Source organism: Syngnathus floridae, chromosome 5 (genome assembly GCF_059516105.1).
Source record: "Syngnathus floridae isolate MCC-2025c chromosome 5, RoL_Sflo_1.0, whole genome shotgun sequence".
In the NCBI taxonomy this organism is placed as follows: domain Eukaryota; kingdom Metazoa; phylum Chordata; class Actinopteri; order Syngnathiformes; family Syngnathidae; genus Syngnathus; species Syngnathus floridae.
This window is the reverse complement of record NC_142417.1, coordinates 9,011,414-9,036,068: the sequence shown is the minus strand read 5'-3', so window position 1 is coordinate 9,036,068 and position 24,655 is coordinate 9,011,414. Positions and strand designations below refer to the sequence as shown.

Sequence of the window (24,655 nt, the reverse complement as noted above, 5' to 3'; positions counted from 1 at the left end):
TAACTTAAGATCACCACTCATATATTGGCACTGTTGAAACAAAACCATGGGCTGTTTATCAATACTGGTGATACTTTGACCGCAAGAAAGTAATATATATATAATAGTCATAATTAGATAATTTACCCTTTTACATAAGGAAGTAAACAAGAAAAAAGAATACAAAATGTTTACACACAACAAAAATGTATTTTTTGATGGTGAGAATGAACATGCACGTATAACACTTAAATTGTCTTTCTTTTGTTAAATTAATGTCACATGTATTTGTACATGCATAAAAAGTTGTGGGGAGATAAGATAAATGCCAAAAACATTTAAAACAAGTAAATAAATCATTAACATGTGATGAAAGTGTCTACAAAGAAATATTTGGAATGTAATCAAGACAAGTTTTATGGCAACTCGTAGCACCAAGAAATTAATTCTCAAGCGGAATTGTCTTGATTGCATATACAGCAGGACATTATGAGGAGCTTCCTCTGTCTTGGCAGGCATGTGTTTACACTTAAACACTATCTTAGTATTTATATGAGGCAAACATATTACAATAACCACTTGGGCTGCAAAGTCTATATATTATTTTTTTTCTTAATTATTTTTACTCAACTTTGGTTGATACAGGACATGGACAGTGCTAATTATAGCATTGTTTTTTTTTAGTAATCTTTTTTACATATGTATATTAGTAAGATACTGTCAATTCACCATCCACAACATTAAGTACGTCTATATACTGAGGAAATCTAGTCCGAAAGCTGTATTGAAAATTCAGAAAATTTACAAGCATCATAATTGTCAGTTTGTCAGATTTGATTGACACAAACTGACACAGAGGCATGATTCTAATGCTGTGGTATTGTAAAAGTATTTCTAAAATAAGGTACTTGTTGGATGCCTTACATTAAATTTCATACAACTAGATATTGGTAACAGTCATATTTTAAATCCCTGTAAAGTCAAAATAATAATAATACATTTGGAATGCCACAGAGAAATGTCGCGAACAACCCTGTCAAATTTGGATTAAAAAAAACATCAGCAAATATATTCATGAGGCTTTCCAATTTGGATAACAATTCTCAGCCTTTTCACGTTTTCAACAATTATCTTCCAACATATATATATATATATATATATATATATATATATATATATATATATATATATATATATATATATATATATATATATATATATATATATATATATATATATATATATATATATATATAGCACCAAGTCTCAAATTGACTTTATAGGGTCTTTTAGGACCATGTACGTAGTTACGAGAGAGCCATTCGGCTGTACTAATAGAACAACTGTCATATCAGTAACGTCCTTTTTTTTCTATTACCTTCCTATAAAAAGCTGTTCCATCTTAAGGTCGATGTACTGACGTGTTCTTCACCCTCACAAGTAAAATGAACACCAGTAGAACAACTAGCGTGCACTAATACAATGAATGTCTTAGGCATAATGATGTCTGACATTAGTCAAACAACTGAATGTTATGTGTGAGGCCAAATTATGAACGAGATGCCACCTGCAAGCTAGTCAAGCACTAGATGTTAACTAGTGGGATTTTATAAATACGCAAACATCTTTCTACAGCTTCCCGTTTGCAATGTCAATGCAATGCAGGCAGCAGGGGTGAGCTGAGCACGCTCTAGTAGTGGGCCTTCTTCAGATGGCAGGTGCAAACAGGCTGACTGGAGGTGTGCTGGACTTCCTCCCTGCGTTTCGTATACTCTCTGTGTCTTGGCTCCTCTCTGCGCTTCTCCACTTCCTCTCTCCGCTTCTCCACTTCCTCCACCTCCCTAACCTTCCTCACCTCCGTGCGCGGTGACAGCCTGACGTCCTGGCCCCTCTCTCCTACCAGAGCCTTGGAGGGCATGCGCAGGTTCTTGGGCGAGGCGCTGCTCTGTATGTGGACCCTCTTGACGTGGTCCACAGCGTAAGGTCTCTCCTGGGGCTCGCTCATACCTCTGTGTAGGATGTTTTTTTCCACAGGGTACTTCCTGGTAGCTTGAGGGGGGACCTTGTAGGCCTCCAGCTTGCGCTTCTGACTCATGGCAGAAGCGCAGCAGATAATAAAGACCAAGACGATGAGAACAGAGGTCACGACAATGATGATGAGAAGATTATCCTCCAGGAAATCCACCACTCTGGTCAGTACAAAGTCCTTTAGACGGATGATGGTAGTTTTGATGCTGTTAGTGAACGAGGGGGCGTCGGAAGCATCAGGTGGATGAGTAGCGGCGCTAACTTGGGCGGGTTCACGGGTGGAGAAGTACTTCGGAAAGAGAAACTCCAGCCCGTCATCACCGCTACCATCCATGGACATGTTGTAGAACATCGGAGCGCCCTGTGTCACGGCGCAGCACAGTGACAGCAAGGTCAGGCAGGCCATATGGAGAACCAAGTGGGATGTCATCTTTCCTGCAGGATCATCAAAACAATTAGGTACTATACAAAACTACACAATGAGGTTATGTCTTTCTGGCCACCCTGCTGGAAACAAAAATTCTGGAGTCTGTCCTAGTAGCAGTGTACTCCCAGGACTTGTTCCCAGACAAGCATGTACAAGGAGAACATGCAAACTCTACACAGGAAAGCCACTGAGTTGCTCACCACCTGGTCCTGATCTGGTCCATTTGTCTGTTTTACAATTACAATGTGGCTCCGAAGCAAAATGTTCCTACCCCTGGTGTAGATTAAATACTGAACAAAATGGGTGGGAGGAAAGACTAAGCACAAATCTGTGCATTCTCGCCTGCACATAGCCTCAAAGAGAAACATTTTTGGTCCTTGGGTTACTTCCAAGGTCAGAACCTTTACAAACACAATGTTTTATTTAAGAGCAATCATCATACGTATTTTGTGACGCCTTGGTGGGTCCTTAACCTAAAAAAAGCCCAACCCAGGATCCATCTGTAACCTTAACTACAAGTTTCCACCTTGATTCAGGTTTTCTCCTCTTGCTCATCTTGCAGTAGATCTATTTTAGCAGGCAGCCGAGCCTTTACTTATTTGGGGTGGAGACAGTCAGTTTGGTGCTGTAGGCCTTATAATTTGTAGAGGAGGGAGACGCCACCCATCCACCACACTAAAGCCAGCAGGAAGTTCGAGTCCAGATTGTGCTCAGGCGTGGGACACCAGTGGCTGACGGCCTCTATATTTACACTGGGCACCAGCTGCTGTGGGCTGGTGCACACAGAGAAATATGTTGACTTGCTGAAAAAACTCCAAACTAAATATGATTTACTAAATAGACTTTTCTACCTGGCGTTTATCCTGTCATTCTGAAGAGAAAATGTGAATAAAAAATGTGAACAGTGAGCAATGGCAGCTTTTGAGTTAAAATAAAGATGCAACTCCTGTATGGACACAGTGAAGTGGAAATTGGCCTCCCTGTGTGGTCGTATAGACAACCAGATGGTTGGCTCCTCAGCTATAGAACTGTGCTTCAACCCCCCATAATTAGGGCCATAATTCCATTTACCACATTACTATGCTGGTTGGTTCACACTACTTATTAAATAGCGACTAGAATCATGCAAAATAAAGCAAATCATTTATGTTATTGGTATTCAGATTTACAGTATTGGGTGTCACTTCAGACCACTTTGTTAGTAATAGCAGATTTAAAAATATACTTACACAAGAGGCCAAAATCAACAAAGGTGACATAAACCAGTATGCAGTGCTTGTTTGCTTTTGAAACACTTACTCATGTTTGAATACCAAAAAGCAATAACTGTAATACTCAATACAGAAATATTAGTATATCATACACAATGCAATATGTGACAGCAGCTAAATTGCAGGTAAATGTGTTTATAGGCTAATTGCATCAACAGCATTAAAACTAATCATAGTAATCAAGTGAACATGTTCAAATCGCATGCACATTAAAAAAAAAAAAAGCATACATCTTAAACTACTGTGTGGATGCTTTCCATGAAGGTCAAATTTGAAAAGAATCCAAATATAAATCCATACTTACAAGTTGTCCTGGTTGATGTTGTGAGCAGGACCAGAGTGAGCTGAGGACAGAGCGGGGGGGAAAGAGGGCAACACCAATGTAGACAGGAGGTGGAGAATTTCCGAGCATTGCCGTCCCTGTTATACTGAAGCTTTTCTTAACCGCTCCCAAGAAAGTCATGTCCATCCCTCTATTTTCAGTTTCTCCACCCTCGTTCATTCCTGCTCGACTTCCATGACACGGTTGGGACGCAGAAGAATGAGAAAGTGGCAACGATTCTAAAGGCCATAACTGAAGGAGTCCTAGATTGAAGTTGTCTGGTCATAAGTGATATTCTTTAGGGCCCGAGCCCCCGGGCAAAAGACATGTTGAAACCTTTTACTCTATTTATTTTTTTGTATGATAGAGACAAAGCATGCAGAGAAATTATTTTTGCCCATGCACAAGATCAATTTCAAGTAGAGCTCGTGCTTATTAAGTGCAATAAAAGCCAGCAGCTGCTTAATGTACATTAAACTCATCAAATCAACAAATATACACCGATTATACTTCATCTTACATTGACCACGTTGCATTTGGTACATGAGGCCCGCATTTCAGGGTATTTCTGTTCACAGTGAGGCGACTCCCAGTGCCTCTCTAATTACGGGCCCTTGATTACAGCCTGTCCCTGCAGAACGTACATGACCAGTACAGGGAGAAAGCAAGCCTCTCATCCCAAAACACGTGTACAGAGCCAGCATATAAATTGAAAGTCTCTTAGAAAAGTACTCATTGCAACATATGGGGAGTCTGTATTTGGGACATTTCAGGGTGAACAGGGTGGTAATTTAGTCAAACTTTCCACTGAAACGCGCAGCTAGCACAAGATTGTGGCAGTACTTGTGTTAGGTTTGAATAGTAGCATAAATACGATTTTGGATTTTAAAAATAAAGGCTAATTCCAGTGAATGTACAAACTAGGGAAGCTAAAACGGTTGAATCAAAGTTGACTAGGAAAAACAAACGTGAAAATTTTATTCCAGTTATCCTTTAAACTGCTGTTGATGTCTTCAAATTTGTTTATTACAATAAGATAAATTATTTAAAAAAAAGATAACTTGAAATGTTAAGAACTGGAAGAAAACTTGTTTGACACAAAATTTTCTCGTGCAAATATCAAACATATGCATTGTTGTGAATCTTCAGATACAGTGAAATATTGTTTAGATGGTTTACTAACTGAATTGCATAAAGGAAGTTACCAATTGCATTTAATCAAATCACCCAATGGAATACGAGCCCGTTTTAAAACGTCTTTATTTTGTAATCAACGTTTGATACTTGAAAGCAAGAAAAATAAAAAAAAGCTGAGCACACCTCGGCATGAGGCTTCAACCTGGTTCACTTGATTTTTCTTTGATTTCCATACACGCCCTTGAGAATAACAGAGGTTTCAGCTGTTGCATTATGGCAAGGTGCAGGGAACACAAAACAAGGAGAAACTTTTAAAAGCCACCCACCCTAAAATAACCCTCTTCGGCACAGCCACAAAGCAAAGAAAATGTGATTAAAAAAAAAAAGTCATTTAACAGCTTCCACCCATTTTCTAGACTTTAATACAAACACACATCTTTCAATTTAACAATTTCCAACCTACAGTGTCCCTTTGGATTAGTTGTCTTGCACTACTTTTCTAAACCTAGCTCAGGTGCCAACCGAGAGCAGAGCACCACTATACTCCATCCACCAATATTGACTTGGTGTTACTTGTTTTTAATGGCTTGTAAAGAGTCCAAATGGGGACCATTAATGCTGCTTGTTGTAATTTTCAGATGTTTTAGACTTCGTGAGGAATCAAGCCCGATGAACTTGCACATTTTGGCACCCTTAAGTGGTTTTAATATCTTCCTTTTACGACGTTACTTGAACTACACACACTAATACACAACAGTCCTCTACAAAACCTCCATGGCACTTTCAGGGCTTTACAGTGGCAACAAAGCAAATGACAAAACACTTTTACCCGTCTCTTCTTCAGATGGAAAATAATAAAAATTAATCTTTTTTTTTATGAACTCATGAGACAATCAAGGTTCTTGTTATCGACAAGAGTCAAGAATTGGCAAAAAAAAGTGGAGGTTCAAAGGGGGATATAAGCATAGCTGGAATGAGAAAGTGGCTAAAAAATAGTGAAGCAAAAACCAAATTATTCAAATAACCCACCCCCCTATTCGCAAAGACGGAATGTCCATACTGACAAGATATTTCAGACAGTGGGCAGCTCACGCAATCAAATTTTTTTGTAACGAGCAATTTTCTGTGGCAATCTTCAATCTACATGATTGTTGGAGTCTATTAAAGGCATCCAAAAATTGTATTACACCTGACTATAGTTGTGTGTGGAATGTGCCTGAACCGCTCCCATAAGCAAAGGAAAGTTCTAGTGACCAATGAATTGGTTATATCTGGTGGCCGCACATTTAAAAATGGGAAAAAGTTTTGTTTCATTTACTGCACCAAGCATACAGTACAAATTAGAAATTGGAATGCATGTAAGTGTAAGAAGAATATGGGGATGTAAGAAGATAGGAAGGCAGATGTTGATGGGTGCCGTCACAACCATGAAGAAAAAGTCATCAGAGTGAAGACAATGTAAACAAATAGTTCAATTTGACTCCATTACAATTTTGTTATATGGCAACAGAACGGTTAAAAGAAAAAAAAAATGGGAATGCTCATATTGGAAATTATTTGGTAAGACATGATAGTGTAAGACATGAAATTATACAAGAAAAAAAACTGCCACAGAGTGAAAGAGAAAGTTCTTTGCTGGGAGAGGGGAAAAAGAACACTTCCTGCAGAAGCTCCCACATGTCCTTATACCAACTGTGTTATGCAGAGGGTTTGGGTTTGCCTAGTAAAAGTTCGTCTGGAATGTTGCTAGGGATTGTTGCTAAGGCGGGCCTCAGACGAAATACTGCCAAAAAGAGAGGCAGTGATTGGTCGCGTCGTCCTCCCAGCCAATGGAAGGTAGTAGATTGCAGCAGGTCGGGCAAAAAGTCCCTAAATATCAATTTTGGACATTTTCTCTTCAAGTGCGACAAGTCGCTTTTCCTGACTGCTGACCAGGTCTTTGAGAGATTTCATTTCTTTCAAAATCTCTTCCAGCTTGGCATCTGATGTCTGTTGGCACAGTAACATCAATATATTGAATAAGGTGTCCAGACAAAGCAACATTAACATGAATGTTGGTCTGTATAGCTTGCTACTAATATCTGTTGGTAAGAATGATGGATTCCAAATTTCGATTTGATTTCTTAAAGAGCTGTTTTTGGGGTGTCATGAAATACACAAGAAGGCCAGAGCCAACATTGGAATGCAACTAAATGAAATAAGTGACTATAAAAGAGGTAAGGTATGTCTTGTGTGTAATTATAATGCAGCAATACTCACGACTGATGAATTCTGGGAAGCTGAGGAAGAGTTTTCTGTGCTCTTAGTCACCTTGGCGTCTAAAATGTTCCTTTTCACAACAAACTCACGGGTCTTGGTTGGAACGTAGCCATTCTTGAGGGAGATTAGGATGGGGTCACCATTCTTGCCCTCAAACCACTCCTCGGCCTCCAGGGCCGACTCAGGCCCAGCTGTGTCAGGGTACAAGTCATCCTGAAACAGGTCAGACTGACAGCCGAGAAAAGAGGAGTCAGTTTGTTGGTTGGTCTGGCTGAGGGCCAAGTGTTCCTTCAGGATGAACACTCACCTTTCGTGGTACAGTCATCACGATAGGCTCACATTTCCTTTCGTGTAGTTTATAGTACCTGGCGGTGATGAACAAATGATTACCAAGAGCTAAGTGGCTGCCGTTTGATTGTTTTGTGGGGATATTCTGCCCTCTAGTGGTGAGGGTAAGAATGTATCATTTGACAGCGGTTAAGGTCCTACCTTGCTATTTCACACTTGTTGACATCGAGGCCTCTCTTTGGCATGCAGCCCATGCCCCTCTGAGATTCCTTAGAGATATAGCTGTTAAGGTAGTGAACATAGGGATCTTCATCTGTGACTTCAAAGTAGCGGATGCTGCTGTCACCCTGTCAAGACACAAAACAATTTTGGGATGCAGTTGTAATTTCCAAGAGGACTAATTTGATGAATTCGACATACCTTTCCACAACAGTAAACCAAGTTGGTGTCTGGGTCATAGAAGGGCAAGAGCACTCCATTGCTAGCATCCAAACAATGCATATTCATGGGCTCCTCCAAGTTTTGCTGGAATTGCATATGAATGACGTTTCGTATGAAAGTCTCGATGACTGAATACAAAATAATAGAAAATGAGCAAATGTAGCAGCCTAAAAGAAATATCATACCGGGTCCCACAGGGCGATCAACCTCTCACTCCTCCGATTGAAACCTGTGGTGAGAACTTTGCCGTCTTTCAGGAAAATAGCCCTCATGGGACGAGCGCCATCGTGTGCCTTTTCTTTCTCCTGGAAGGATAGTTCATGTCATGTCAATGAAAATGTTCTTATTTCAAGAATTTGGCTCCCATTGCTCTTTTTTCTCTTACAGCAACAATTTCCTCCTTGCGGGGGTCGATAATACGGATGGACTTGTCCTTGCAGGCACTGCAGATGAGACTGCCATTGCGATTCCAGCAAACACTGTAAATCATATCAGGATGCATGTCATCCAAACTGATCATGGCCTCGCCTGTGCCCACATTCCAGATGATGATCACGTTGTCACATCCTGACAAGGTAAAAAAACAAAAAAAATCATTGAACAGGAATGTAAGCAATGGTTTTCCAATATGTTAGGGCTCACACCACAACGTTATTATCAGTATGTAGACTTTAAATGTTTTATTTTTTTTAGCAGCGACCGATTTGATGAAAGACAGAAACAAGGCGAGCACTCACCTGCACTGAGAAGAACATTGCGAGCTGTGGGGTGCCATGTGATGATGCCGACACGCTTGGAGTGACCCTTTAGTTCCACAGCAGGCTCGGACATAGGTGCCACGAGGCCATTCTCTGGAATTTGCCACACCTGTAAAAAACTGAAAGCTTCAACCAAGAGCAACTTCAGTGGACTAATCTCAGACGATAGTTTTGATTATATAAATTCATGGGCGTCACAATTAACTGATTAATAAAACCTTTTTGAGAATTGAGAAACATTTTTGCCTATTCTTTCACAGACCAAACCATGATCATCAAATTATGGAGAAAGCTACAGTCATCTTGATCTTATATTAACATTATTTGCAGCTATAGTGTGGATAACTAGTTAATGACAAGTAGTTAATTAATTGATCTAATTAAAAATGTTTGCAATAATCCCAAAAACTAATAATCGTGACATCCCGAATGGATTCATAAAATTACTATTGCTATCATAAACTACTGGATAAAAACAATGTTGGTAATTTTCTAAAATAAAAACCACCTCAGGGGGGCAGCAGCAACCATAGCATGAAGGGCAGAATATTACACAACAACTTCATACATGTGTGATCTAGCAGTTAATGGCATCAAAATATCTGTGGTAATTTGGTAAAATATGCAAACACCGATTCTGATGTCTCGAGTTTTAGAAAGTAAAGTTATGTTGGGCACTAGTCTACTGCATAAAGGCTAAGAAATGTAGCATAGTGCAACAACCATAGACCAGGAAGCGCCTTCACCATCCTGGAAAGGAATAACTAGTAACTTATTTTAACATACTGATTTCTGTCCTCTACCCTGTCAGAAAAAGAGGTGCTGAATTTGTAGTGTAGAGAGTCCGATGGTTTGTCACTGAGCAGTCCCCTCGAGGATACACGTTTTAAACAGGTTGCATATCGGGACCCTCACGCTTTGTGCCGTTTGTAGGTAAATATATATCACAGGGTACCAATAAAACTTTCTACCTTCACATGCAAACAAAAAGTAGCATGTGGAACTCTTCTATAGGGTTTCAATTGTGAACCTGTACATCCCAAAACCTTGGAGTACCAAAATAGACACCTTCAGTACCCCTTTTTCTGAGAGAATAGCCCAAATAAGGAGTCATGGAATAAAGCACAATAGCTTCTTAAAAAAGCTAATGATCTCAGATGCAAAAGAGCTGAACAATCTCCCCGCTATGATTTCCTTAAAATATTTGAAAGCCTAATCTAATCTGAAGGGTGAGCTCCACACCCACGCATGAGTTACAACAGGCTCGTCTTTCGCAATACCAGCATGGAGTTTCTTGTCAGTTGTTGGCAAAACCTGTGTGCTAAATGTGCAGCAGATCTTACGTGTGTGCTAAATATGCAGCAGATCTTACCATGACCGAGCAGTCCTCGGAGCTGCTGGCGATAACCTGATCATTGTGGGGGCACCAGTCGATGTCTAACACTGGACCCGTGTGACCGCACACTGTTGGGTAGGCTTTGTCGATACGTCCCGTCTGTAAAGACAAGGGGTGATAATGTCACTCTCACCTATTGCTCACCTTTGATGGATGAGTGTTTTGAAAGAGGAGGAGAAAGTACAATGAAGAAAGTTAAGAACTCAAGAGCAAAAGAAACAAACAAAAAAAAGAAAGAAAAACCTACTGCAAAGAAAAATGAAAAACTGTGCAGCATGACAATTGTCATTACTAATTGCACATTGCAAAAAAATAAAACAAAAACCTCTAGTTAAATGACTTAAGCTTTTACAATGTTGCCTCTAGTCTTGTTTATTAGGGTGTTGACAAAACAGACAAGGGGAGCGAAGGATCGCAGGAGCAACTTGAAGATCATTTACATGACCTGTCCCAGCTGCCCCAAACAAAAAGTGCATGTATTTGAACCCAAAAAGGATTAGAAGGCTTTCGTGGAGCTACACAGGGGGCACAAAGATTAGAGTTACAGCACTGGTGAACCACACACAGCACTTTGGGAACGTTATTCGTGACCTGATTATACAGTCAAGGCCTACAGTCCTGATATCGCCACATCTGTCTTCTCAAAATAACAAAATCCTAAATGTCTTTACGTAACCAACTCACTGAAAAAATGATGGGATGGGGGTTCGCCTGTGTGTATTCTGACATTTGGCAGCTCATCCAACGACGCACTTGTTTCATGAAACATCAAAATGTATAATAGGAGATATGACGCTGCACGCTAACGGTAAGCTTGGCGGCAACAAGACATTTTTTCCCTTTTATTATTTTTAACTTCTTCTGCTCAGTCTATTAAAGTCCTTATAGACGAGCTGACTGATGAATAAGCAACAATCACTGTGGGCAAGACGGGAAAATACAGTACAAGTTAGGAGTATTGTTCTATCCTTAGTGTGTCATAAATTATGCAAACAAAAAACTCTTTTATTTACTTAAGGCCAACTGCATGTGGACTTTGTACAGGGGAGGGTGAAGTCTGCTTAATGTCCTGTGCAACTGATTAGGGTATCCATAACTGCAACACACACTGCTCCTCTGGGTAATTTCTAGATAAGTGCATGGGAGCAGCTGAGCTAAGTGCTGGAGTATTGACAAGCGTCTTATTTCATACTGCCCCATTATGGCTGGAAATGACTCTGCAACCATGCAGCCATCTGACTGACACAGTTGGGCTGTGAAACTGATTGCAATTTTGTAATTAGTATGCCAATTTTAGGTTCAATCAAAATCTAACAGAATTGCTTTTCTTTCAAATTGTTTCCCATCCCCTTGTTGTGAATGCCACATACTAAAGAATTTGATGGTAATGCAACTAAAGTATTTGCCAAGTGGCCAAAAATTAGAACAAATGAACAAAAAATAAATAAACGGAAGTACTAGTTGCCATGGCAACGTTTCATTCTAAAAATTTTTTATAAACAATACCATGGTTTATCATGATAGTTTCTGAGTATGTAGTTTGTCCAAAACAATTCATCGTAACTGGCCTCGCAACTATCAACGCTACAGGAGGATCAACCTGGGCAGAGGGGCAGACTTTGGCTAGACACAAGCATTTTTCAAATTCCACACTTGGGAATTAGCCAGCCCTGGTTCTGACAAATGAGAGAAGAGGGACAGCTAGCGTGTCAAATAGAACACACACAGTGCGTGGGGACACCCCTTGATCTTTCCTCTTGCCAACTAAATAATTCCGTAACATTCGGGGGAAAGTACGAGATGAGTGAGATCACTACTTTTTTCAAACTTAAAATAAGCACTCTAACTAACTAGCACCCTTGAATCAAATCTGAATTTCCCTCTTTGCATTGGTTAAATTGGGACAAGTGTGTTCACAGCAAACTAACCGGTACGCACCAGATCAACCGGTCTGAAGACACCTATAGTATAGGAGGGTCGCATTACAGTCCTAAATACACTCTAGTGCAGTTCGTATGTGTTGACAAAGGCAAGCCATCCATTCTTTGTTAGCTACAGCCGTCACAAGTGCATTTTTACACTGCAGATGTGTGTTCTACCCAAAACGTAGACATTTGGGAGTACGATGCCCTCTGACTGATGCAAAACTGGAAATTCAATTTGAAATTCCTCATTCCTGATCCAAATGATAAAATGCTGAGCTCTCATAAATTTGCAAATTCTAATTCTCTCCAAAATTCAAGCAAAAACCTTTTTGCAAGCAAAACAATTGTTTTTATCAATCTAGGAAAAATATATGTGTGTCAAATGGTTCACCCACATGCATAAAATTACAAAATTACATTTACACCAAAAGTTTCCAAAACCTACTGAAGCACCAGTTGCACAGCAACCAGCAGGAAAGCAGCAAAGAAAGGTGATTCACCCACACTCACACATGTATGCACATGCACAAGCACAAAGCAGCACTTGAGCGAATAACAAAAAACATTTGAGGAACAGCATTCCATTGGGCAAGACAGGACATTCTTTTCATTGACACAAGAAGCCTGCACTCTTTCTCCCCTTGTAGCCCAAGGTATGATTCACACATCTCTTCAATGAAGATGCTGTCCATTAGACGGCAATGGAAAATTCCATATACAAGTTATCTCTAAGCGTGTGCTGGACACAAGCAGGGTGGAAGCAGAAGGAATATCAAAAACTGGAAAGATTTGCAATCCTCTTCATGATCGGCAGAAAATATAAGAGCACCACAAAGTGATGAAATTACAGAAAGATCATTGTTCGCTCAATTATAGCTCGTTTCAAAATAATCAACATTGGCCCAAATTTGGCTGATTATCAAAATTTGGCTGATTATTCTATAAGCCTCTCATAAAACTGTGCATACATGACGAATGGTGCACAATGGTGTCCTTGCACTCTTTGTCCATTAAATGGATCTGTGACCTCATTTAACCCTCAAGGCTTCTCTGTAGAAATTATTACAATAGCGGGCTGAACAGAGCAAACAGGTACATTTGTGAAATTAACAGTGACTCAACATGTCTCCCATTTTAACTCTCTTGTCTCATGTGTGCATGATATGCTTTGTTTTTCCAGCTTTTTGTAAAGGATGCATTGCTAAAGTTTTAAACCTCTAATTTGCAGCAATAAGTGCAAGACCAGTGGTATTCCCACACTCATTTATGAATTGATTTATTTTTATTTCACTTAAATAATTTCCTAAAGCTTTAATGCTTTAATTTACATTTTCTGCATGTTTTTGTGCCTAAATTTCTCTGTTTATACTAAAAGGCAAAGTAAGGTAAAACAGTTAAGTGTTATATCTGTGATTCATGTTTTTGTTGGAAGTTATAATATTAATATACTCGGTATGTATGTTTAGAATGAATTGGTCATTCGGAAAGTTTTTCTTTCAAAGATCGGTATCAGCCTCAAAAATTCATATTGTGCCCTTACAGACACTATAAAAACAGAACGCAAGCATGTCTAAGCATGCAAGACATTTATTTAATTTAAAAACAGACGAGCATGATAACGTTTGAGATTCCCTGCGTTGTTACCTCATTGTTAACTAAAACATTTTCACCGCAGCAACCAATTTGTAACAAAATTGTTACAAAAAAAAAAAAAAAAAACACCTAATGGGAACATGTGATTCCAGCAGAGTTTTCTCATCAGAGCCGCTCCACATTCACATGTCGACTGACACTGCATGGAGCAGCCAATAGCAGGCAAAGAGGAAATGCTCTTGGAAGGCTGTCAGGCAGGGAGCAGATTTGACCATATATGGTAAATTCTGTACTCAGCAGGACTGAGCGGCAGAGGCGGCAAAGGCAGAAACAACCGACTGAGCAATAAAGCAATCAGCTGATTCATGCATGAGAAAAGGCACTGTGTTTCCAGGTTTACATGTATGAAAGTGCAGATTTGAAAATACAATCAGGTCCATAAAATTTGGACAATTTTCAGCATTCCGGTTCTGTACACCACAACGGATTTGAAATTAAACACTCGAGATGTGTCGAGAGTGCAGCCTCAGTTTATGAATACATCTAAATTACTAAGTCAAGGGTGTAGGAATGACAACACATTTTATGTTCCTTTTTATTAAAGGGCCCAAAGCTAGTAATCATAAATCAGATCCCTTTTTGTTTCAAATCCTTTGCAAGCAAGAACAGCCTACAGTCTCGACCCCGTGGACATCAGCAGATGCTGGGTTTTGTCTTTGATGATTTCATAGCACAAGGTATATTTACTGTTTTAAAAAAAAAAAAAAAAGGTTTTAAAACGACACGTTCCTTGACCAATATTAAACAGTTGTGTCTTGCCTGTTGACTGTTTAGAAAAAAAGGAACAAACAAAAAAATGTTCAAATAAACTGCTTCTGCAAACAAAAGCTGCAGTAAAAAAATGCCTCCCGGCTACTTCCAGTGATTTACAGGAAGTCGCACCCATAAATGAATCTACATCAGAGCCCTCGGGATTTAGGTGGATAGGAAACCGAGCCAAAATGTGCACAGAATGGGGAATGTTTCACTCGCTTCCCTCCCACTGCTTCCTTCGTATGGAAATCAGGGAATAAATTAGCAGACATCCTGCTAAAGAAGACAAAGGATGAGATTGAAGGCATGAGGGGAAGGAATGGTGTGTTCCAAAAGGAGGAAACGATATGCATGGCTTTGCTGACTCACCCCACACTCAGTCATACAAAGAAAAAGCATCCTTGGTAAACAAGTTTTATATTTTACATTGTAATGCAAAGTTTTACCTTGTGAAGAGGGAGAACCAGGAAAGCTCCGCCACCGCTGGCTTCAATAATTATGGCAACAAACTTGGTGTTAACTGCACAGAACGTGCTATCCCATGTGACTCTTGACACCCGGATATCGTCGTAACACTGATCATTTTTCGCCGCCTGGCCAAAGACGTGACGGAATTTGCTATTCCGTACAACTCTTTTCATATCTGTAGGAGAGACAAAAACAAGACACGGTTAGTTGGTGAATAATTCACTGTTTGAAACTGAAAAATTGCACATACGATACAAGGGATGTCTTGGATGGAAACGCCAAAACTAGTTTATAAAAAGCATATTTAGGCCAAAATGCAACAAACTTGGATTGGTTTACTTTGTTACCGGTTTAAAAAACTTCTTGTGGTTATAAAATAATACTACAAATTGCACTACTTAATCTCACCGGAGCCTTTTACAAACAAAAAGCAAAGCTCGACCGAAACCAACCCAGCCAACATCAAGTGACAAATCACTAAAGCGGTTGTGGTTTTGGTTGACGCATTTCTTTTTGTGTCACAGCACTAACCAAAGAACAAGATGTGAGACTTGTTTTCTCGAATGTTTTTTTTTTTTTGTGAGGGACAGAAAAAAAACTGTACGAGTGGAGGAAAAGCGCATATGGTTTTATAGGACAAGGATCATAACACGAGCAGGAAGCTCTTCCTGGAAGGATACGAGAATATCCTAACAGCCCAAATCTGACAAAGGTCTGCTTTGAAATGTTAACAAAATGATGATAAAGTGCCAGCTTGAAGTTCACAAAGGAAGAAAAGACTTATATTTCCTAAAATAAGACTTTTTCATGGCAATTTGGTGACGAGAAGAGCCACGAGTGCAGGTGAAAGACAATAACAGGTAATCAAAAAGTAAAAATTCATGTGATCATTTGTGTCGTACGCTTCATGGGATAGTAAAAGCGAGAGTTCAGCGCAGGAAATGTCGACAAAAGCGATTCAATAGTAAAGAACATTATTTCACGCAAAATTGATGTCACTTTCTTGATTTGTGGGATATTTTGACAAAAGCATGCTCCATGTTAATAAGACATCAGGAAACGCTTTCAAATTGTACAAAACACTGTACACACAGTAATAAGAGTGACATTGAAAACATGTCAGCAAAGGGTTGTTTATGCCAGCATTAGTAAGCACCAGTTTGACAGCCATATATCCTTAGTTGGACACACCTTGACTTTCCAGTAACATTTTACAGCCCACTGACACTTAGAGCGCTGCTCTGTGGCCTATACTAAAGTCAAGCGATTTCAAAATCTGTCGTTAGCACAATACAATATTGCCTCCTGAACCAGCAAGAGTTGACCCTGATGTGGGGAGACAGAAAGAGGACCCCAGAGCCTGAGGACATGACCAAGTGAAAACCACCATGACACCATTTCAGCAGACGTCTCACAGTTACCTGCCTTAAGCCTGCTACACACATAAAGCCAATCGGCTCTTTTTGACTGGATTTTGCCCCTTCCCAATTATTCTATGTGACAATCCTGTGGTCTAATGTGTGCTTAGAGTAGATTAGTCCCGATACTAAGCATTAATCACGTTTAATGTTTACGACCAAAAATCTGTTTGGTGTGGGAAAAGCTTATGACTCCAGATTGTAGACTGTAAATTCTGTGACGTGAAATATAATGCAGCCAATCAGAGATCTGAATGAGGAACAAGGAAGAAGGTAAAACTAAAACTGGTCCTGACTGACACACATTCTGCAGGACTTCAGAAATGGAGCACTGGCTCATGGAGCTGTGGGAAGAAGAGTCCTGATTAAATATCTTCCAAATTTCCACAGCACACAAATGATACACATCCTTTAATATGGACTATCCATGCCATGTTGAGTTATACTGTCAAACTCCAATTAAAATAGCGACTACCCCATTCTGTCAGCAGATATTAGAACAGGGGTGGCCAAACACTTCATACTTGCAACAGCAGCTGATTGGCCAGTTACTTGGGATCATTTTACGATCAGGAAGCAAAAGCATGTTGTTTGACAGATGCAATTTCTATAAGCATGTCTAGAAATTTGTCATTAATTTCATGCAACTTTAAGGGAAAAATGCTATACGGTCTTTAGAATTATCAGTCAATGTTCAGGGGAAATTTTATCTAGAAAAAATAAAAGTAGTATCGGTGCTTAGTATCGGTATCAATGACTACTCAAGAGTTGTGTACTGTACTGCTCTTTGTGGTATCAAACAGCCCTTGTTCTTCTAGTACTGAATAATTTTAATTGAATAAAATTACTATGCAAGAAAAAAAAATAATGCTCACTAAAATCAAGGTATGTATATAACACACTATGTTTTGATAGTGTTTAGTAGAGAGGGACATTACAGTCATTACAATAACTTTCACACACAAGTCTTTTGTCAGCAAGACTGCATGGAACGCCGCCTAAATCCCCTTCCTGTATCCGAGGCCAAAGACCACCAGTGTGATCAGATTCCCCACTACATTCCAGTGCTTTGTGCATCAAAGAGATAAGGTGCTGTTTTTTTTTTTTTCACCTCCGATATGGTCTCCTCAGCCTTCAAGTGCATAGAAATATACGTGGAATGCAATGCATCACATGCAACAGTTTTATAATTTGTAGGGGAAATGAAATTTGCAGACAAGATCAAAACGAGCTCAAAGTTTATCTCAGTGCTGAGGAACCAAGAGAAAAAAAAAAGGATCTAATGCAATTGAATTGTGATGATGAAGAGGTAAAGGCAACGTGTGCACAACAGCCTCTTGGACTGTGTCGATAAATTCGATTAAGCAGTCAATGCACTTCTAAAGACTTTGCTCTACAGCACAAGCACTAAAAGTCAGTGTCTGGAATGGTTCACGAGCCTAAACACAGCTGGAGACTGCCAAGCCTTTGGGACAGTGAGTCAGTGACATTCATCCTAAAGTAGGACTCTGGAAAAAAAAAAAGCTCCTGTAACTCAAAACATCACGTAGAGTTACAATTCTGAGTGTGGCTCAAAATACGCAAATGATGAAGTCTGCCTGAAGCTTTTCCAGCTGGCAACCCACTGTCTTCATTAGCCATTCTATTTGGCATGCAGAAGAGATCTGAGCTAAGTAGAGTTTATAGGCTTGTTGTTGAAACATTGCTGATGACACTATTAGTTAAGAGGCATCGAAAAAGGGCAAGGCCAGACGAATAGTTATATTTTGAGTCATGATAAAAGCAAGCCAATAAATTGTAGATTCTGAACCAGTGTGCCACAGGAAATGAACCATTTTCACATAATTGGCATGGAAATTATTTTATCCACTACAAATAATGTATCTTTGTTCAACTATTATAACAATCTTCTGCTATACAACTGAAGGTACATAATAAACCTGTATTTCCACTTTGTGTGATACTTTTGTCTGGTTAAGAGCGGTGAGATTAATTTCTCCTTTAGTGGTAAATGCCCTGGTTCAAAAAGTTTGGGAAACATTGCAATTAATTGAAACCCCAAATTTTGCCTAGCAATGAGAAAAATTCAAGCTTGTGGTCTGAAAATATTTTTAAACTGGACTGACCAGCCTGAGGGGGTTGAAAGAATGGCCCTAAAAAAGGAAACGCTGTTAACTTGAATAAAACCAGGGGAAAAAACGCTCATCTTGCTAAATGTGATCTAAGTGGAGATAATTTCCCACCAAGCCGCGTGTCGAAAGGTCGCAGCGATTAAGACATTGGGATCAAATTGTTCAATCGGGTTCAAAGAAGGGCAATATAGCGAGCAAGTAATAAATCCGCATTATTATTCCTCTCGTCTGTGAAGGTGCAAAGCGGGTGCGGCTTGCCAGCCAGGGGCCAGGGGCTGCGCTTCCTCCTCTACCTCCACCTCCTTAATCGCACATAAGTTTTTACTGGCGCACTTTGGTTTCCCACTCCACGCAATGTCCTACATCCGCCGATTTCTTCGAACCGAAACCTCTATCACTTCGGGACTATTGTTTCCGTTTCACTGACAGCTCGGTTAAGTGCTGTCGCCGGGCTAAGGTTAGCTTAAAACCACCCAGTGTAAGATTCCAAATCGCTTGCATACTTTTTGGATGATCGCAGGTAGACTAATTCAAAATTCGAATAAATGAATCAAAACCTACCTTCTGAGAAGGGGGTAAAAGTATTCCCGAGGAAAAAGAGAGATAAAACGGCGTTTCCCAAATGATTGCACCCAATGACTGAGAGGTTGATCCAAGTTGCTTTTCTCTCTGAGCGTTTTTCCTGCTCAGCAGATAGACCCGCCTCCCGGCAAGGCCTGGCCGCCGTTGAGTAGTGCAGTGGATTTGATTGACATCTCTATGACTCAATCAGGGGAGGTTCTGTAATAACGCGACTTTTTGGGAGCGCTGGACGCTTTTCATTTCTTCCATTCACAGAGCCCATTGGCAGAAGCGAACTAAGCACCTGTTTAGCGCCCTGCGACCACTAGGGGGCTCCCAAGAACAATAGAAATGGGGAAAAATTGATACATATAAATAACAAGTGACGTATTACGTTTAAAGGTTGGTATCAGGGTAATTTGTTCTGTTTGTTTTTTAATATTGTGCTTATTTGATTGAGTTTATTGTACTTAGTTTCATATAGAGGGGGTGCCATATAAATAGAGAAACAATAAAATAAAAAATGAAAAAATACTCATATTTTGTCACTTATTTCACTGATGTGATACTACTGTATACCTACATTCATCTAATGACACAACTGTCACCCATGTGATACTTTTGTGCAGAATACAAGCATTATTTTATTTATTGCATATTTGTCTGTACTTGGCCTCAGTCTTACTACTTAGTTTGTGGTAAAAATGACTGCTGAAACTCTTAAAATTTCAAAGACCAGAAAAGCAGATGGTAAATTGCATTATGTAGCTCCCACTCAAGCCCCTCGAATTCCTGTGATGCTGTAATGTCCCACACACGTCCAGTTTGCAAACGCCTTACCTTTTCTGACAGACGGCTTCCTCTCGACGGGTTTTTCTGGAGATTTGTGAGGTGAGTCAAATGTGGCCTTCATCTGCGCTACCTTCACAGATTGATTATGCTCATCAGATTTGACCTCAGAGGGCTTGGCCCAATCCTGGTGGCGAAGTTTCTCATGTAGCTGTATGTTTTCTTTTATGAGATCAGAGACAGGCCTGGTCCTGGCAATGTCGGGGGACTTTTCTCTCATTAAAACGCTATCATCACTTTCTCTGGCAGATTTTTTATCAGGCTGCTCTGTTGTTTCAGTTTCTTTGTTGGTCGTGGGAAAATCTTGCTTCGGGTGGCTTTGTTTTGTCTTGGATGGGATGGAATCCGAGCTGACATCCTTATTTGTTCTTTGGAGAACATGTTCCGAGTTTGCCGTTTGGTCATCATTTTCTATGGGAGAGGTCCCAAAGGATGGCGCGACCTCAGTGGTCAAAGACTTGACCTCACATGGCTTTTTTTCATGCAAAGCTGTTTGTGCCGAGTTTAAAGCGCCTTTATTTGGTACGCTCACCTTGATGTCTGGAGCCTTTAATTTCTTCACCACATCATTTTTGGAAAAAAGTGATTTTTTGGATAAACGGTCAGCGGGATCTTCCACTACAAAGTCACCCTGTGTTGTTTTGATTGGTGAAGATGATAATATGCTGCGGGTGACTGTGTTCTTTTCCTCAGTGAAAGCATTCGCTGCAGTGGCAGGCGTGGTCATGTCTAACTCCACTACTAATTTACCAGTTTCCATCTCCTGCATTTTGTCTAGAGCTGGACATGTCTCCTTTCGGTTTTTCTTCAGTAGCTTCTCCAAAATAAAACCGGGTTCGGTGTCTGTGGCTGGTTCAGGGTCCTGAGCTCTGTTTGCTTCCATTTGCAACATTATAGAGTCTGAATCCCAAGAGGGTGTAATGTGTAACAACTCACATTTGTTTTGGTTTCCCTCACCTTGGTCCTCCATTTTGATCTTCGAGGAGACTTCAATGTGATTCTCAGCAATCTTTTCTTCAGTCTTGTTGAACAACTTGTATGTCGAAGCTCTTTCCTCGATTGTTACGCTACCTTTGTGGCTTTTGCCTGGTGGATCCAATGGATTGGCCCTACCTCCTCCTTCTCCTTTACAACTTCCTGACACTCCTCTTAGTTTCACCCCTCCTGCAGAAAACTGTCTCTCCCACAAATTAATATGCTTCTCATTGGAAGGTGTTATTGGCTCCTGATTGTGGCTCCCATTCAAATCCTCCGTGTCTGGCTCCTCTGAATATTTTTTTTCCTTTGAGTTGCCAGTCTCCTGTTCACAGGCACTTCCTGCCTTCATGACATCATCTGAATGATCTCCACAGTAAGGGTGCGCGTCCTCCAATCCGTCAACAAATGTCGATTCTCCGCCTTCTAATTTGTCCTGGATCTGTCCCATACTGGTCTACGGAGAAAGAGATGGCATTAACCTCACAAGACAGAAGACACCAGGCCAAAAATTAATCCAACAGAATGAAATTAAAAAATATATTTTTAATACAGTTCCTACTATGTGTCTTAAAAAAATCATATTTTTGTCAATATACCCCACAAATCTAGAATTTAATATATAAACTGACATTCATTGTATTTGTGGAACATGGACACATCATCAAAAACATATGACACCAGTCAAATTCATCATTAAAGTATTCTTACTTTTTGTGACATCTTTGCTTGGTCGTGCACCATAAAGTTTTTACGATGTAAAATGGAAGCCTTCAAAGCCAGACAAAGGAATGCTGGACATTCTTTGAAGTGAACCCGCTGCTGATGCTAGTTAATTCAAAGTCATATGATTATGCACACCATGTTGTGACCCAGCTTCCATTTCTAGACCTGGAGTATGCTTGGTCAGTTTTTGACTTTTGTGAGTGGACTTTTTAGCAAAATTGTCTGTTGTGAGGCTGTAGCTAGTTTTAGTTAGTTAGTTAGTTAGTTAGTTAGTTAGTTAGTTAGTTAACTATTTTGTTTGTTTGTTTGTTTGTTTGTTTGTTTGTTTGATTGTTTGTTTGTTTGTTTGTTTCGTTAGTTAGTTAGTTAGTTAGTTAGTTAGTTAGTTAGTTAGTTAGTTAGTTAGTTAGTTAGTTAGTTAGTTAACTCATATTCAATACAGCGTGCGACACATTGTTTCCCCCCAAAAAAACACCTGTGAGAGATCAAACATCAAACAAAATCTTACATCATTACTATAAACATAAAATTAATGAGTTCATGTTCTTACAGAATGTACGTACATTTTTGAAAAGGGGCTATGACTGCACTCACCCCTTACATGGAACTGACAACTCTGACAATCTTGGTCAAAATAATGTGTCTTGTTTTAATACTTACACACCCTAATAATTTAATGGCAGAGAGATAGTATTCGAAAAGGTCAAAACTGAAGCAAAAAATAATAGTCACTGTGTTCATAATTGTTGAGTGAGAACAGAATCACATTGCAAACAATTCATCGTCACACGGTGGTCATTTTTGCGGTTGCTGTGAATCACAGCATCTTATTACAATAACTGCTGTTGTATTGCTTCTGCATTTGCAATTTCACCACTTGCTTTGCATGCACATTTTTAAAACAAATTACAGTCACAAGATTTTTCCTGCGCAGTCAGGCCTGATGGGCACATTCTGCTTGTTTACCAATAGCGTCAAATGAGAGCTATCAAATTTGTGGAACGGTCAGAATCAGGCCTTCAAATGTGATAGCCTTAACTCACCTGAGACCCTACAGAGGACAAGTAGTGTAGAAACTGGTTGGCTGTGTGTGAGTGTGTGTGCAAATGGAGAAAATGTAGTCACACAATGAACAATAACAATCTGCCATGAGTCTTGTTTTCGCTCCTCTCCTCTCCATATGACTGCTGGAGCTCTATCATCTGACAAGTCTGCATATTGGCCAAACACATGGCCTAGGAAATAAACACTATCAGACTCTCTAAAGCTGCACCTGGCAGTAGAAGCCCACGGCCAAAAGTGCAATACCAAAAGATCTTGTGTGGAGAGGTAAAACAACCAGAAGAGGTGAAAGCCACAATTAACAATTTATTTTCTTATCCATGTGACCTCATCAGTATAAAGACACCCATCTCTCAACATGGCGAATCCCATCCCAGCACTATTCACAAGCAGCCTGTTATTCTGTCCGATCCTCCCTTTAATGCCTAAGGCTTCCCACTTGATCACCATGTGCTCTACATCATCAACATACTCACACATATACAGGAAGTAAAACTCCCAAAACTTTTCCATAACCTTTTTTTGTACATTAATATTCTATGACCCTTGGCTTTACTCAATCTAAAATAAAGGCTCTAATAAGAATCTCTTATCACGTACAGGTCAGTGAAGGCTTACACTTACCAGTTTGAGGATGCCGAGTGAATCTGTGTATCTTTGCCTTGCTCAATCTCACTGGCAGGAGCGACAGTGTCTTCTTTGTTGCTTGTTCGAAGATGATCTGTCCTCCCTGAAACACGCAAGCAATGGGTGCCTTATATTATAGTCATGTGATGTCACAGCTCGTTTAGCTAAGACCAAGGATAAGCGGTGTTGAGAATGGATAGATGGATGAGGTGAAACTTGTACTTTTTCTCTGTTGAGAAACGTCAACATTAAGATTGGGCTCACATTTGTCATTTTTTACAAGGCTACTATGATTCCTGTAGTTTTCTGAGGACAACTCCATTCAACTACCTTTTTCTTTTGTTGCTAATTTTTTCTGCTCAAAATATTCTCAGGCTTGTGTTTGTGTTTGATGTGAAAGGCCCTGGATAGTACGATGAAGCAAAAACCACTTGGCATTTAATTTTTTGGGTATAAAAGAACATGTGACTTGTATGTTCTTCAGTTGATACACCTAAGTGGACTTTGGAGTCTAAAAGTAAACAGTCATTAAAAGTGTGAATGACCCTTAAAAATATTCTATTCTCATAACTGTTGTTTGCTGCTTACAAGAAGTCTTGGTAGGTTTAAAGTAGGGGTGCATTGGAAATTGTAATCATTTTCTCATGGTAACTATAGTAACGCACAAACAGACCACATACTTGAATAATAAAAGAATAATAGTGGGTTGGAGACCCACACCTGGTGACTGACTGTAGACTGAGGTAGTTTGCATGCATGATGTTTTCTAACAATCGCTCTGCCTCACATTGAGAAGCAGCTTTAAATCAACACATTGTAGATAAAAATAAAAAACTAACAAAAAATAATAATGCATCTTACAAAGAGTTATTAGTTGCTCATATTAAATCTGTGCAAAACAATTGTAATACAATCCGGGTAGTATTTCACTAGGTTAAATTCTAAAGCCTTTATTTTCGGGAGAGGCTAACCCTATAAACAATGGTGAGACATGAAAAAATATTTATGCGCACATACAGACGCCACCACATGACAGCGTCTCATCACGTTATTGTACACAGACCTATTATTCCGTTGGAAGGCACGCGCGGTCATTCCGTTCGGGCCAGCAGAGCAACAAGAGCGTGTAACTTAAGTCATTCATTGATGTCATGCAAAAAGGGTGGGGAAGCTGAATGTTATATAACCCGGCTATTAGGA

At 39.8% G+C, this 24,655-nt stretch overlaps 2 protein-coding genes across 5 annotated transcripts; both read right to left on the bottom strand.

Annotated features, from left to right (window-relative positions):
- Positions 1-1,220: 1,220 nt before the first annotated feature.
- On the bottom strand, positions 1,221-4,279 carry tmem119a (transmembrane protein 119a). Its single transcript, XM_088376185.1, has 2 exons — positions 4,010-4,279; positions 1,221-2,442 (listed from the first exon to the last, which is right to left on the bottom strand). Exon 2 carries the CDS (start codon positions 2,435-2,437, stop codon positions 1,670-1,672), a length of 768 nt encoding a protein of 255 aa, XP_088232311.1. The 5' UTR covers positions 2,438-2,442; positions 4,010-4,279; the 3' UTR covers positions 1,221-1,669.
- A 991-nt stretch (positions 4,280-5,270) lies between these two features.
- On the bottom strand, positions 5,271-24,640 carry coro1ca (coronin, actin binding protein, 1Ca). Of its 4 annotated transcripts, XM_088376181.1 has the most exons (13): positions 24,519-24,640; positions 23,453-23,558; positions 20,057-21,497; positions 15,084-15,280; positions 10,283-10,405; positions 8,890-9,019; positions 8,538-8,719; positions 8,338-8,457; positions 8,132-8,236; positions 7,913-8,058; positions 7,731-7,788; positions 7,424-7,651; positions 5,271-7,153 (listed from the first exon to the last, which is right to left on the bottom strand). In XM_088376181.1, the coding sequence occupies exons 3-13, from the start codon at positions 21,489-21,491 to the stop codon at positions 7,034-7,036; spliced, it is 2,844 nt and encodes a 947-aa protein (XP_088232307.1). In that variant the 5' UTR covers positions 21,492-21,497; positions 23,453-23,558; positions 24,519-24,640; the 3' UTR covers positions 5,271-7,033. The 4 variants fall into 4 exon arrangements, with proteins under 4 accessions (XP_088232307.1, XP_088232308.1, XP_088232309.1 ...); XM_088376182.1 differs by lacking the exons at positions 23,453-23,558; positions 24,519-24,640 and having other exon boundaries at positions 20,057-21,533; XM_088376183.1 differs by lacking the exons at positions 23,453-23,558; positions 24,519-24,640 and having other exon boundaries at positions 21,023-21,497.
- Between the last annotated feature and the right edge of the window lie 15 nt (positions 24,641-24,655).

Coding starts and splice junctions, on each gene's coding strand:
- tmem119a (XM_088376185.1), bottom strand. CDS start 2,437: ATGACATCCCACTTGGTTCTCCATATGGCCTGCCTGACCTTGCTGTCA.
- coro1ca (XM_088376181.1), bottom strand. CDS start 21,491: ATGGGACAGATCCAGGACAAATTAGAAGGCGGAGAATCGACATTTGTT. Junction 7,789..7,912: donor AACAAGTGTGAAATAGCAAG/GTAGGACCTTAA, acceptor CATCACCGCCAG/GTACTATAAACTACACGAAA. Junction 7,154..7,423: donor CTTCCCAGAATTCATCAGTC/GTGAGTATTGCT, acceptor CTGTGCCAACAG/ACATCAGATGCCAAGCTGGA.